General features: G+C 38.5%; 1 protein-coding gene across 2 annotated transcripts; it reads left to right on the top strand.

The window, feature by feature from the left end:
- Positions 1-707: 707 nt before the first annotated feature.
- LOC120633352 lies at positions 708-14,872 on the top strand. 2 transcript variants are annotated; one of them, XM_039903546.1, is made up of 8 exons: positions 1,142-1,169; positions 1,292-1,537; positions 4,054-4,164; positions 5,096-5,459; positions 9,361-9,514; positions 12,215-12,261; positions 12,859-12,971; positions 13,473-14,872. In XM_039903546.1, the coding sequence occupies exons 3-8, from the start codon at positions 4,108-4,110 to the stop codon at positions 14,334-14,336; spliced, it is 1,599 nt and encodes a 532-aa protein (XP_039759480.1). In that variant the 5' UTR covers positions 1,142-1,169; positions 1,292-1,537; positions 4,054-4,107; the 3' UTR covers positions 14,337-14,872. The 2 variants fall into 2 exon arrangements, with proteins under 2 accessions (XP_039759479.1, XP_039759480.1); XM_039903545.1 differs by lacking the exons at positions 1,142-1,169; positions 1,292-1,537 and adding an exon at positions 708-869.
- The last annotated feature ends 941 nt before the right edge of the window (positions 14,873-15,813 follow it).

A 15,813-nucleotide genomic window follows, 5' to 3' on the forward strand; every position in this document is an offset into this window, starting at 1 on the left:
CAACTAATCCACATACCTACCAACATACCTAGACAACCCTGGGTTTGTCACTATCGGAGTACAAATCGCTGGATCACATCGACAATTTCCTGTTTGCGTCTTGCCATGCTTGGACAATTGTTCATCTGGACAAACTCCGTATAAGGGACAACTCTATCTGTGAGTGTGGCTTGGATGAGGTGACTATACTCATATTATTTTAACTGTCCCAAACTTACCTATCCCCCGTTTGAGTGTTAAATGTTTGTTAATGTTTGTTTTCAGTCCTTATTGCAGATTTTAATGTAAATACATATAAGATAGTAAGTAATAAAATTAAAGTAAATACATATAAGATAGTAAGTAATAAAATTAAAGTATAATGTATATAAAGTTTCATGTTATAGCATATTCATATTTGTGTTGTATACATTCAAAATTAATTTTTAATAGTTTTACCGATCACCGGCACGAAGGAGTCGTGTCTTCTCCATCTACAAGACATTCCAGCGTAGTACCTTGTGGCACAGACAAAAGCCATAAACAATGTAATGTAGTTCTGTGTCAAATTGACAGCCATAGTTTATACCTGTTGAATGTGTCAAACTGTCAACAAGTTTAAATTTCAAACTCAATACTTATTCAAAATTAACTTTTCATTAGTTTCACCGATCAATCTCCTTCGTGCCTTCTTCATCTACAAGACATTGGCGAAGCACCTTGTGCCCAGTTGGCACAGACAAAAGCCATAAACAAGAATTGAATTGAAACTCAATACTAAAAAACTTAAAAACTTTTAATTTATTCCGTGAAGTTGAAGTTTCAAGGTTTAAAGTTTTTTATCGGTACTGAAGTGGTGTTAAGCTAATATTACTACTTAATATTTACTGGTAAGCACTCTTAATTTAATGAATGACTGTTGATTTTTATACACAGTTATTTGTTGAAGGTAAATACCTAAGACACGAGAGGCTTGACGACCTCTCTGACGCAGTGATGAGCGCTGTGTGTTTTTAAATGGAAGGTGCCTGGTTCTATTCCTGGTTGGGGCAATTTGGAAATTTATAATTTCATAATTTAAAAACCCACATAATACTTTAAGCATGTAATGTAAATCTACATAATTTGTAAATTAAAAAATTGTGTGATAGTTTAAAAATTATGAAAATAGGTCCAGAATCAGTGGAAATGTAGGTATGTGATGTGTGTAGCTCTTGTTTGATAGCTGTGTTTTACTGTTTAAGGGGTTATCATTTATGAGCTTGTTTCTAAGGTCAACCTTTATTTCAATCATTGATAATCTTTGTTACAGTAATTTTGTAATATGGGAAAATATTTAAACTGATAACTAAAACTTGATATGTGCCAGATATTTAAATAAATTCTAATTTAATAAGTATATAGTTTAGAAATGTTACGTGTACATATACTCAGAGAGTATTTAAGACAAGAAACAAGAAATTTTTTATGGTGTTTATTGTGTCTCGGAAATTGGTCTTGCTGTCTGGTGACCCAAAAGCTGGCACTTATTCGGCCCAAAGGCTAAGTGTAGCAAATAGTAAGTACAACACAGGTTATACTCACATGTGTAATGTGGTAAACAATACTGTAAACACTACACAGCAGAATATACAACGTGCCAAAGCATCGCCACACCAACAATCGTGTTCACTCTCCGCCTATAGGTGTTTCACATCAATATATTTAATTATTGTAAGCTTTTTAAATAAAGAAAGCTTTTTTTAATCTATTTTTAAGGGACTTTTATAGGTTGCCTGTATGACAGCCCAATCATTACACACAATATGAATCCTAAATAAACATAAATCTTAAACTACAACAATTTGAGAGAATCACCGACGAATCTATAAAGTTTTGTTGCTAAAATGCTCAATGGTTTGCTAATAATAGAGTTAAAAATGCCAATGGTCATAAAATTCATATTTAGTTTATAGGTTAGTGTTTCTCACAAGCTGTGATTTAAAAAAATGTGTATGCTGTGATTGGGAGAATCAACTTTCCTCACTAGATATTTGAACTTGCCTAAGTAAGCTTTTGAAAGTCTTTTAATGAGATAGAGTAGGTAAGTGATAAGTGAAGTGAAATAAAAATGGTGATAAGGTTTTATAGATAGCGTAAAGTATTGTACAATACAACTGTCACTGAGTAGATAAAATTGTACCCATTTGTGTGTATACATATTTTGTACCTACTGTGATGTTCAAGGTTTGTATGACAGAGACATACTGCTTGGGGTAGTATGGCTGCCAATAACAGTTTAGTCTGCTCCTTTTTTAGACTGCATCATCTCTTATCATCCGCTGATATTGCATTCAAGTACTGAAATATAAAACATGGCAATTTCCCTTTTTAAAAAAACCACTACAATTACTGGGTCCAATGAGACTTGACTTGTGTTAAAAAGTTATATATGCCCCAGGTAAAATCCACTCATTTCCTGCCTGGACCCATAACGTACATTGCCTCGACTTGGCTTGGGGTTCCAGCTGAAAATCAGCGCTGCATTCTCATCTCATCAAGCAGTGTAGCATAATGCTGTGCTGGAACCTTTTAATAGGTTGTGCCACACTAGTACACAGGTAGCATTGGCAGTTAGAGTTACTTGTGTCGGCAGGATGTACCTGTCAGGTTTTTATTCCTCGTCACCCTACACATGATCCCTTGGTGGTGCTAACATTGTCATATGTTAGGCTTCGACCGGGGCCAAAGTTACCACCCTGCGAGCAAAGCCGTGGTAGCCCAGGAGCTCAACTTACCCTTCGGGGGACTGAGTTTGAATCCCGGCACCTTTAACTTTTTTAAGTTATGTGCGATTTAAGAAACTAAATATCACTTGCTTCAACGGTAAAGGAAAACGTAGTTAGGAAACCGGCATGCCTGAGAGTTCTGCATAACGTTCTCAAAGGTGTGTGGAGTCCACCAATCCGCGTGGTGGACCACGGCCTCTTAAACCCTTCTCAGTGTGTGAGGAGCCCGGGCCCTGTAGTGGGCCGATAATGGGTTGATATGATGATGACGATGAGCAAAGCTGCGAATGTTCGTCGCGTTCCGGAGCGGTGCTCGTAGCAGCCGGCATTGCGTTTTTTGTGCACGACAGGATCCTGATTGAGGTAGCGTCTTCATTAGAGATCTCGATCTGGAATCTAGCGGGATCCGAAGAACGGGTATCCGCTGGCCGACCGCAGTTTGTACGGGGCCCAATTAGTAGGTTCGCCTCCTATGAAAGGCTGCCGCGCCAATTAGCAAAAAACCGTCTGATGGCTTCCATTGTGACGGTTGGCGACCGAAGAGAAGATGGCAATTTCCAGGGGGGTTCGGGCGTCCCGGCATTTTCCGGTCGAGCTCTTTGTCAGTGTGGATACTTAGTCTATTGAGGAGTCTATAAGCACAGCGCCTCGTACAACTGCCATTCCCTGGATATTCACCCCTTATCTTTAAAACAAGAGTTAATAGGCATCTCCTAGGCAAGCGCGTTCCATCTTAGGCCAAATCTACACTAGAAGCAGACGTTATATTGTTATAATCCATGATATATTATGAAAATTAAAATTAAGTTGCTATACTCCGCGAAAAGCAGGAGAATATGTGTGGTGTAATTTATAATTTCTTCAATCCTTATACCTTATACGCCACACCAAACAGATCTTCGGAAATGGGCCCTCTACGCTCAGTTTAGGAGGTGTTAAATGTAAAGTCAACATCTCCTGAGGGTGATCCGGTTACGGAGCGAAACGTGGGTAGAGGGTACATTGCCGAATATCTGTTTGGTGTGGAGTATAAGGATTGAAGAAATTATAAATTACACCGCACAGGTTCTCCTGCTTTTCGCGGAGTATAGCACATTAAGTTTAATTTTCATAACAAGTTTAAACTTTCCATCAGGTGAGATTGCGGTCAAGCTCGTCTATTATAGGTAAAAAATATAATAGTTTTGTGTTCAATAACCGGAGGCGTTGAGTGGCATCTTAGGTGCATAACTTTAAAACATTGTAGTGTGTGGCTTATTTTAGGTAGTAATAAAGATATCGAAATAAATTAATAATTTATTTGCAGGTTATTTGTATACAAAACACACATTTTTAAATTATTATAAATAAAACAAGGAGCATGACAGAGCCAGACCTAAAGTTTGATGAACCAAAAGTTTCCACAGAAAATGCTCAAGTAAGTGAAAACCTATCTAATCTAATAAACCATATTTTGTACGTAGCCTCATAAAAAAATCCTGGAGCAAATACCAAATTTATCAATTTAAACCAGACTACCAAATTTATAATTTTAACTACACATACATATTTAGCGGAACCCAAAAATAAGGTTTGATCAGTATCCTATTAGGTTGCTGGCTGGTTTATACGTCATTTAATTTAAAAAGAAATATTTTCAAATTAAGAAAACAACTGAACATCACATTTTATGCAATTGTTTTAATTTTATTCAAATACACCTTATCTTTAGCGTACTTCGAGTAAGTATTTTCGTTTGGTACTTGCTGAAAAGAAAAGTTAAGTCCAGAATTCCAGCTCCTGCCAACTTGGGTGAACTGCTAATCGCCGTAGTTGAGGAATGGCGGAGTCTATCCCAGGAGACCATCGATAACATCATTCTCAGTATGCCTAGACGGGTAGAAACTTTAATAAGAGCACGCGGAGGAAATACGCGATATTAATCACTATTTTTCTAATTTAATTAATTGTTATTTTAATATTAATTTTCACTTTTCCCGGTTACATGAAAAGTTCCATAGTGTACCATTTTTCACAAATAGCATTTACTCTTCTCATCTGTTCTTAATGTGATCTCATTTGAAGTAAAACAAATGAAACTTTAAATAACAAAAGAAGTGTAAGAAGTAGATTTTAAAATAAAACCATATTTTTTTAATTATGGACCCTTTTTTGTGTTCCGCTAAATATGCCGGTGTGTATAGTTGCCCGCGTTCATCGTTAGCGCTTGATACCGTTTTTTAACAAAAATCTGAATCAAAAGGATTTCCTTCAATAAGTATTTCCTCGAAGTTTAGTGTAAAACACGATTTTAAAAAAAAATATAAAATCACCAAATATCAACCAAAAACTTATTTTTTTCGTTTTAGATATACCTGAGCAAAAAAGGAAAATTTTCTGCAATCGCAGAAACGGGTATACTTTGTGAAAATAACACTGAAAACGAATTTGACTACGACCAATTTAATAACGTAATTTATTATACTACACAATCTTATTACTCTACGATGGTATCTGAAAATGGATCCAATAATCTAAGTCATGTACACGAGGAAGATACTCTAAAAAAATTCTTGGCTCTAGCAGAAGAGATTGAGGGCAAAACACAACTGTTTTGTGAGCTCGAGTATTTGAACAGGAAAATTCCAGTGGACAATACGAAAAATGTTGATTTGAAACTGATTAACCAAAGTCTTATTCTTAAAAGTTCATATGTTGACAGTGGAATTTTCAGTAAGTATAATACTGCCATATTATGTATTTTAACAATTATTCATTGTAAGGTCAACATCTCCTTAGGATGTTCTGGTTTCGGAGCGAAACGTGCGTAGAGGGTACATTGCCGAAGATCTGTTTGGTGTGAAGTATAAGGATTGAAGAAATTATAAATAACACCATAACAGATTCTCCTGCTTTCAAAAGTGCTTGTATTAGGCCTACTTGAAATAAATGAATTTTGAATTTTGAATTTTTGAATTCTGCTTTTCGCAAATTAAGCTTTATTTTCATAGTATACAAATTCACGTACCTGCGATTCGTTTTATGTCGTTGACCAACGCTGCGTTTACGGGGTCGCCATTACAACAACTTGGGACCCCTCCGTCCAACGGTTCTCCGAGCTATGTGTCCTGCTCATTGCCACTTCAGCTTCGCGACTCGTTGAGCTATGTCGGTAACTCTAGTTCTACTTACTACGCATCTCCTTATTTGATCACGTATTTGATCACTCCTAACATGGCTCTTTTCATCGGTCTGAGCCTTCTTATGCGGCCCTTAGTTAGCGACCACGTTGCAGATCCGTAAGTCATCACTATACAATGACCTATAAATACTACAACTACGCACTAGTAATTGTATAGTATACCAAATAAGTATTATAATAAAAGGGTTTCAGTATCGCACGCGCGGCCAAGATACTGAATACAGACAGACAGACAAAAATGAAAAAACTACAGTTTTGGCGTCAGTATCGATTATTATTATTATTATTACTCTTTATTTGTACACCACATGAAGTAAAAGAATTTTAAAAGAAAACAGAAACGTAAAAATGGAAGCAGAATACAAAAGGCGGCCTTGTCGATTAGTAGCGATCTCTGCCAGGCAACCTTAGAATTAGGAAAAATAAAGAGGAGAACAAACTGCAGATGGTACGAAATATAACATATATAAGAGTACATACGAGTAACTAAATACTAATATACACAAATGCAAATAACTATATTCTTCTTCTTAGGGTGCCGTCTTTTTACGAAGGTTGGCAATAATTAGGGCTAGGGTAAATATTCTCTACTTGGACACCGCTGCTCTAAATAATGATTTGGTGCTCTTTCCAAACCACTGTCGTAGGTTTTTGAGCCAAGAAATTCTTCTCCGGCCAGGCCTACTGCTGCCTGCCACTTTACCGTGTGTGATAAGTTGAAGAAGTTCATACTTTTTGGTGTTCCGCATCACATGACCAAAATATTCTAATTTTCTTCTTTGAATTGTAAAGAGTACCTCTGGAACCTTAGCCATTCTCTGCAATACATTGCTATTCCGTACACGATCTGTCTAAGATATTCTTAATATACGTCTGTATAGTGTACACCCACATCTCGAACGCTTCCAGTTTACTGGACATGATCTCTGTTAGAGTCCAAGCTTCTACGCCATATACGCCGCTGTTCGAAGAGCAATGCTGAGGTTTCGGTCACAGGGAACTTTTTTCAGTCTAGAAAAGGCGTTGCGTTCTTGCTCTATTCTGCACCGTATTAGAAGACTACGATCCCCTATGTCGTCAACCATTGTGCCTAGATATCTCAATTTGGATACCCGTTTAAGAACCTGACCATTAAGGTACAAAGAATTGATTAGCTCAGGTGTTCGGCTAATTTCCACGAACTTCGTCTTTTTGGTGTTGATGTTAATACCATACTCAGCACTAACGGAAGCTACAGAATTGACTATGTTTTTAAGCCCTTCAAGACTATCCGCGATTAATATGGTATCATCTGCGTATCTGATGTTATTTAACGCCTTACCATTCATTGATTGATTGATATGCCGTCTGAAATGTTATCGCTTCCGAAAATATAGCTTCAGCATACAAATTGAATAGTAAGGGTGATAAAATGCAGCCTTGTCTTACGGCTCTTTCTATATCGATGTAAGAAGACAATGATGATGTTCTTGATAGTAATTCTGCTGTGAATTACTTTCAAGAACAGCTTCAAAACATGGCTCATGAGTGATATAGTGCGATAATCACTACATTTCTTGGGATTTTTGTTTTTTGGTAAGGTGATAAATGTTGATTTGAGCCAAACGGATGGAATAATACCATAGAGTCATAAATAGCATTGAAGAGCTTCACGAGATAATCTAGGTTAAACTCCTCAATTTCCTTAGAAATCTCAACTGGTATCTCATCGGGACCAGCAGCTTTCCTGGTTTTTGCAGTTTTAATGGCATGATAGATTTCACCCCTGATAATGGCTGGTTCCGCGTCTTTACAAATGAACACATCGACCAGATCACACCGCGTATCATAAAAGAGTTCTTTTACATATTGTTCCCAATTTACTACTATGTCATTCGTGCAGGTTGTGTAGTTTCCATCATTATTAAGAACAGTGGTTTGGGAACGTCCTTGCTGTTAGGGGCTATAAACACTTTAATCTCACAGTAAATTAATATTAAGCTATGAAGTTAGAGCATTTCACACCCAAACTTTTTCATCGTTTAAGTAATCCTGAACATTATAATAAGACTTTTCTGTAAGCTTACGTTTTATATAAACTTTGAACTTTTTGTGAGACATTTTCACCGACACCGATTTCATTCGGTAATTTGTTATAAAATAATATGCAATTGCCATTGAATCGGCGTCCATAACTCCCAAACTTTTTGTCTTTTGGACTTTTTGACTTCGGGCGGGAGATGGGGGAGGGCCCCCATCCCCCAATCACACGAGATTTTTCAAAATGTTGGTTTCAAAATTGAGCTATTTGGTATAAAGCAAATATGGTGGTTTGACAGTCAGTAAATGTATAACGTCGAAGAATGTTTTTTTTTTCTTTAGAACGTATTAGTGCACGTTGATCTTCAATCTTAAGCATGTACAATCTGGATTAAATGGACCAATATAGTATATTTTTTTTTGTTTCAATCCAAAAAAAGATTGCGTGATATTTGCCGATACATCCCCTTTCACCAAAGTAAGATTAGATGAGATTTGACTCGACCCCTCCCCCCTTAAACATCTCACTTATGGACGCCCCCTTTTAATATATTTAATTAAAGAAGTATATTGTCTTAAACACGAGCTCTTTTCAATGAATTATCGAAAAGGGTTATCGAGTCTACCTACCTACCGAGGTGATCCTAGAGCGGGCAGTTACCTTGGCTAACGAATTAGTTTGGCCACCCAAAGGGGCAATGCTGCCAGCATCTTAGGAACTGTGCCTCGCTGCGGTGGTTTCGAAGACGTTTTAGATTCTATTAAGTTTTACATAGTGTACGCTACGCGTATACAACCCGTTCTTACCGCTCACTTAAACTTACTTCATTCCATTCTTTCCCTACCATTACTCGAAATCTGGTCTAGCCAATAGCAGAGCTCGCGTTACGAGTGTACTGGTTGTACACGTATGCCCATTGGCCCCGGCCGATAGTGAGTTGCAACGAACTACCGACGCGAACGCCGTTAATGCTTCTATCCGAGCAAATAGAAGCATTAATGTTCTAATATAACCAATATCCAACAACCAAGTTAATTCGACACTGTGGAGTTTAGTGGTGTGTGTGAGACGAGTAAAACCCAACATCAGCTAAGGGAAACGTTGCATCCAGACGGCATTGCGTCTCCTCCTTTCAAATCAGCGGCGAACTAGCCAACGGGAACGCCTCGGTACAACCGGTAAGTCTGCAGCCGGTGGAACATCAGCCTAACGATCGTGTTTCAAACCCAGTGTCATCACCGGATCTCAACGACAAGATCCTTGTGGTCACACATAGTTTATTTTAGGTTATATTTATGAAACAAATATTTTAAAGAATAACTAAATTTAGATCTTTGTCTTAGATAATATAACCTAATAAAGGTTGAATTTCGACCAGTGGGCGACCACTAGTAATTATAGATTTGTTTCAGCACCCCACAATAAGATATTCGTCCTCAGCAACACTCCACTTTTTCACTTGGGCCTCTTCGCATACGTCCCGCCATCTAGCCGCTGTACCATCGTGTGTACGAAGACGACGGTGGCGGTGTGCACTCTGTTTGTCGAACTCTGCAATGCCGCTGAGTGAGTCTTTTTTTCAGTGTATTGGCAAAGTTTTTCTTTCTTTTTTTAATAATTAATAATTGACGAATGAGAAGCGGTGATAGCGCATTGGGTCGACTCAACACAATAATGAATTATTTTACATTAAACTTACTCACACTTAACTTACTAGGTTTAGGACTTTATGAATTTACTAACTGAGTTTTATTTAGAAATATTTTAAACAACAACACAACAACAGCTTACATTGAAATTACTTCACATATAGTATATCGTTGCGGTGATAGCGCATTGGGTAAGACTCGACTTCACTCTCCGGTGGCCGGTTTGGAATCCCAGCACGCGCCTCTAACTTTTCTTAATTATGTGCGTTTTAAGTAATTAAAATAACACTCGATTCAACGGCGAAGGAAAACATCGTGAGCAAACCTGCATGCCTGAGAGATACATAATTTTCTCAAAGTGTGGAGTCCACCAATCCGAACTGGGCCAGCGTCGTGGACCCTTTACCCTTTTTCATTGTGGGAGGAGACCCGTGCTCTTTAGTGGGCCTGTAATTGGTTGATATTATGATGAAGATAATCTCACAACTGCCGCAATTGTCCCGCCCCGTATACGGTATTTCTTTCACTCTAACCCAGCGTTGGCACTAGAGCAGTGGCGTGCTAAGGATTTTTGATCAAAGAAGCATCATGATGTCCAAAACCTCTTAAACGAGTAATATGAAAACATCAGAGTAGGCAGTGCTTTGGTGCATGTATGAAGTGTATGGCACTTTGCTGGAGCACCTTGTAATACATATACATTTTAATTATACATATACTTTTTTTTTAGTTTATTTTTAAGAAAAAATTAAAATTCTACTTGATAAATAATATGTCAGTATAAGTCGTTTCCAGTAAACGATGATCTTTGTTTAAGTCGTATGTTTTTGCCCGGTAACATTTGTGAAACTACCCGACTGTACGAACATTTTCTTTTAGCTGCATTAAGTTATGCTTCTTATGTACCTTCTATAGTGTACGCTCACAACATGTTTTATTTTTAAGTTTAATGTTTTCTCAACTAAGCGAATTTTTTGTAATTCTTTTGAGAAATAAAGATCTTAAACCACATACACTCTAGCTGTATGAAGTCTACCTTCCAACCCCATATTGATGCACATGAGCACTGGTGCTTACACCAGTATAGCACTGAATGTACCTGTAATCATCTTGATTAAGTAAAACAACATATGTATGGGTATATAATAGAGGATACATTTATTTGGAAACCACATATTAATCACATTTGTAACAAACTAAGAACAATAAATACTCTGTAACATAGCAATACTTTGAGAATGTTATATTTGGCATTACAAGAAATTTATAAAATACAATTAAGAAGAATCTTAAAAACAATTTTAGCTAACCATGTTAAATCATGTTACGGGGAAGATGAGTTGGGATTGTTTAAGTTTTTCAAAGTCTTAAATGTGCATGTAAAAATTAAACTGGCAGTTACTTGCGAGTAGTGGTCGCATATTAATTCATTAAGAGTACACAATAGATCAGAGAACCTGAGACATCTTAAATACTTACCAACTTATAAAGTACCTTCTTATAATAATGCATATGGCCAGCTTACCTGGGAACATGTGCTCCCATCACTTATCAATAGGCTTCCAGTTAATTTGTTTGATAAGATTAAAAACACTTATAACATTAAATATGTAAGGGCAACCTTATGACGGCCGACTGGCGCAGTGGGCAGCGACCCTGCTTTCTAAGTCCTAGGAACAACCCCTATTTTCCAGTTGTGGGAATCGAACCCACGGGGTTCGATTCCCACAACTGGAAAATGTTTGTGTGATAAACATGATTGGTTTTCAGTGTCTGGGTGTTTATCTGCATATTATAAGTATTTATGTGTATTATATTCATACAAATATTCATCACCTATCTTGGTACCCATAACACAAGCTACACTTACTTTGGGGCTAGATAGTGATGTGTGTATTGTCGTAGTATTTATATATATATTAAAAAAAAAAAAAAAAAAAAAAAGAATTTTGTTGTAAAATAACTTAATCAGTGGGAATGTTGCGTGGGGTAGGGATCTGGTATGTCATCTATGTACAAGTTGTAATCATAAACTTGCGATGTTGTGTACTGACTACGGGTAGGGTTGTGATTGCAACTTTTTTTTTTATTTTTTATTATCATTAATCTATACCTTCTCACATAAACTCTGCGTGGTTTGATAGTTTGACTCTTAAGTTGACCAATAAAAAAAAAAAATATCTGCCAGAATCTGATCTTCACAATTATCAATTTAACTTTTGTCTATATAACGTGTAAATGAAAACCGAAATAATACTTCACAGCTTTTCGAAGGTTTTTTTTTTTATGTACGGTCTCTGAAACTTATCTGTGAAACCGAAAACCTTATCGTTTTTGAGTAAACCACTGCCAAATTTTTTACTAAAAGAAATCAGATAGAGCTAAAATTAATCATGTGACTCCGGTCACTTTATTAAGTACGCATCTCGTAGCATAGGTACTATGCGCGTGTCGGTCGTTATCATAAGTGAACACTTAGAATGTTTGGAATTAGTTTGTATCGAAAAATATATATGCTGCTTTTGATTTAATATTTTTACAAGGTCAGTCCTTATTAAAAATAATTATGCATCATTCAATATTATTTCCTAATTCTGTTACACGTTGTATATTTCAGCCTGCGGAGAAAAGTGCAACTGGCGGTCTTAGAAGAAGAAGTTGCAGGTAAACAAAATTCCATACTTTCTTAGCTTTTGTACTTCCAAGCAATTAAATGTGTGGCGATATCCAGAGAGATTTACAAACTATGCGAGAGACAAAAACAAAAAAAAGAAATTCAGGTCGGGGGTATATGGGGTATACAAACTTGAGAGATATAAAAGACACTATAATTACCGATGATCCTAGAGCGGGCAGTTACCTTGGCCAATGAATTAGTTTGGCCATCCAAAGGGGCAATGCTGCCAGCCTCTTAGGAACTGTGCCTCGCTGCGGTGGTTTCGAAGACGGTTTAGATTTTATTTAGTTTTACATAGTTTATTTTATGTTATATTTATAAAATAAATAAAGAAATAAAAAATTGAAATAAAGTCAAGAATTAAAAATTCAACTATTTTATATTATTTCAAGTTCTGACATCTGGTGCACTTTTTGCCAATGTTTAAATAATTGGTTGTCAAATTGTCCCTGCCGGGAACCGAACCCGGGACTTCCAACTTAAAACCGTTTACCGCTGCGCCATGGAGGTTCTCAAAAATTATAGGTACAGCTAAGAGCTACAGCTGAGGGAGTATAATATATTGAATAGTAATCATATTTCAGAAGAGATGTCGCGTGATTTCGCTTTGCAACTGGTTGGCGGCTGTGTGGGCGTGGTGACCGCCCGCTGCGACGTCTACTCCGCAGTGGACGCATTCCTCGCTGCGTCCGAGTGGGTGAGTGGGGGTGAAAATACGCCTACAGTCCGTGCCAAATGGATTGAGACAAAAGTACATTGACCCCATGGTCGTTTAAGCAGGAGTTGCAAACCTTTATTTGACCTTGATGTTATTAGTATGTTCTTTTTTTTTATTCCACTACAAGTTAGCCCTTGACTGCAATCTCACCTGATGGTAAGTGATGATGCAGTCTAAGATGGTAGCGGGCTAACCTGTAGGGTGTATGGTAGACATACCCCTAATCGTTTTTTATGCGAAATCGCACCGGAACACTAAATCGCTTAGCGGCACGTCTTCGTCTGTAGGGCGGTAACTAACCACGGCACAAAGCCTCCCACCAGACTATAATAAGTGATTAACGTACCATAACGTCGAAATAGCTAAGCCGTGTTTTTCCATGATATGATATTAAAGGTACCAGAGCACTGCATAACCGCTAAGCTAATTTTACTAATAGGGTTTTCAATGGATGACGATGTTGTTTTTTTTGTTATACAGTATCCGTGGAGACTGCGGCGCATTCTGGTGCAGGAGCCCGTGATGCAGCGCTTTGCGAGCGCGCTGGGTTCACGCACGCGTGCCGCCACCGAACACTCGCACCTCGCCGTAGACGCACGAAAGACAGAGAACAAGACCTTCCTGCTAGAGTTCTTTGGCGACGAAAAGCTGGTTGAACCAGGATTTGTGGTGGTGGAAGCGTACCGAACGACCAAGGAGGTTCTCGGACTGTTGGCTGAGCAACCCACGTTGGCTGTGAGCGTGTGGGCCAGCGTTGGCGCGGAAGCGAACGAAATCGCGTTCGGCGTCAACACACGCATCGTCTGGATAAACAACTACGGGTTGTTCCAAGGACCACCGCTGTCCGCAGCGGCGCTGTACACCGTAGAGAACCATTTCCGTGCTTCCAAACTGGCTACTGAATTACTCAGTGCTAAAACAAAATGGCTAGCACTACCACTGACCACGCGTCTCCGCAAAGTCCGCGAAGCCGTTAAAAAGTATCGGCTGGGGTCCCAAGACCGAATCGGAGAGGTGGGCCCCAACTCCAACTCTGTTGTCACAGCCGAAAACAACCTTTGCATTGCGATAAGAAAGCCCGTGGAGATATTTAGACTGGAAATGGACGCTGATCATTTCGGGATACCAACAACTCAGCTGCTAAATTACATCGTAGAGGGTGGTAGCATGCAAGCGTTGAGCAAGGATAAGTCTGAGAAAAGCATATACAAGTTGATGGCATTGTTAACAGAGGCCGGTGCGCCGGTGGTCACGATACCGGCTTGTGATATAATTTATGACAGAGACACACTGTACACGGTTAAAGCTATCTGGATGAGTATTGGCACTACATTTGCGAATTAGCTTCAAATTGCCATTATAATCTACACGACCTATGACCTTAATAGCGCTGTGCATTTAACTATAAGGTACCAGGTTTCGACCCCCGGCAAGAGAAATTTGGGAATTTATAATTTCTGAATTTTCTCTGGTCTGGTCTGGTGGGAGGCTTCGACAAAGACGCGCCGCGAAGCGATTTAGCGTTACGGAACGACAAAGACGTGCTGCTAAGCGACTTAACGTTCCGCTACGACAAAGGCATGCCGCTAAGCGATTCAGCATTCCGGTACGAAAAAGGCATGCCGCTAAGCGATTCAGCATTCCAAAATTCAAAAAATTCAAAATTCATTTATTTCAAGTAGGCCTAATATAAGCACTTTTGAAACGTCAAGTGTTGTAGTGATTCTACCACCGGTTTGGAAGGCAGATTCTACCGAGAAGAAGCCGGCAAGAAACTCAGCAGTAGTTCCGGTATGATAACGGCGTTCCACTAAGCGATTTAACGTTTCGGTACGACAAAGACGTGACGCTAAGCGACGTAACGTTACGGTAGGACAAAGGCAGGCATATTATCAAAATTAATAATTTATCAACTTCACCTCTATTGAACATATTCAGAGGCACTAATGAGGTGGGAGGGGCTTAGATAGATTAGGTGGGGGTCAGAAAGGTATAAAAGGCGACACATTTGGCGAATTTTTCACTTAACAATTATTCATTGTAAAGTCAAGACCTCCTGATGATACTCCGGTTTCGGAGCGAAACGTGCGTAGAGGGTATATTGCCGAAGATCTGTTTGGTGTGGGTATAAGGATTGAAGAAATTATAAATTACACCACACAGATTCTCCTGCTTTTCGCGGAGTATAGCAAATTAAGCTTAATTTTGATAATATATCATGGATTTCCGCAAAGTAACGCCTGCTTCTATCCAATATCCAATACAAAGGCAGGCTGCTAAGCTATTTAACGTTCCGGTACGATGTCGCGTAGAAACGGATTAGGGGTATGGTTTTAATGTCACTGCCATACCCCTAAAAGATAAGTCTGTTACTAACAGAGAACTGCATCATCATTTACCAGCAAGTGAGATTGAAAATTAACTTGTAGTGGAGAGTAAAAAATCAACCCTTTACGGGTCCACTATAGATCTGCTCTCAGAATGAGGAGGGTTCAGGCCGCAGACAACCATGCTGGCCAAGGGCGAGTTGGTAATCAAAGAAAAGCTGAGTGTGTGCTAAGACCGCACGGCAGAAGTGCAAATAATAACAATAACTGAGTTTTTGATATTTTTTAATCTATATATATATATATATAAAAGAGAAAGTGTGTGGGTGGGTATGTTCCGTATAGGCTCCTAAACGGCTGGATTGATTTCAATGAAACTTTCAGGGAATCTCCGGATTGTCCTGGCGAGTAATCCTGTAAAGTTTGGTGATGATCGGAGTACTCCTATTTTTGAACTGTCAAATACAGCTTTTATTTACTATGATGATATTCTA

This window comes from Pararge aegeria, chromosome 21, assembly GCF_905163445.1.
Source record: "Pararge aegeria chromosome 21, ilParAegt1.1, whole genome shotgun sequence".
Classification (NCBI taxonomy): domain Eukaryota; kingdom Metazoa; phylum Arthropoda; class Insecta; order Lepidoptera; family Nymphalidae; genus Pararge; species Pararge aegeria.

Coding starts and splice junctions, on each gene's coding strand:
- LOC120633352 (XM_039903545.1), top strand. CDS start 4,108: ATGACAGAGCCAGACCTAAAGTTTGATGAACCAAAAGTTTCCACAGAA. Junction 4,165..5,095: donor TTTCCACAGAAAATGCTCAA/GTAAGTGAAAAC, acceptor TTTTCGTTTTAG/ATATACCTGAGCAAAAAAGG. Junction 5,460..9,360: donor TGTTGACAGTGGAATTTTCA/GTAAGTATAATA, acceptor GATTTGTTTCAG/CACCCCACAATAAGATATTC.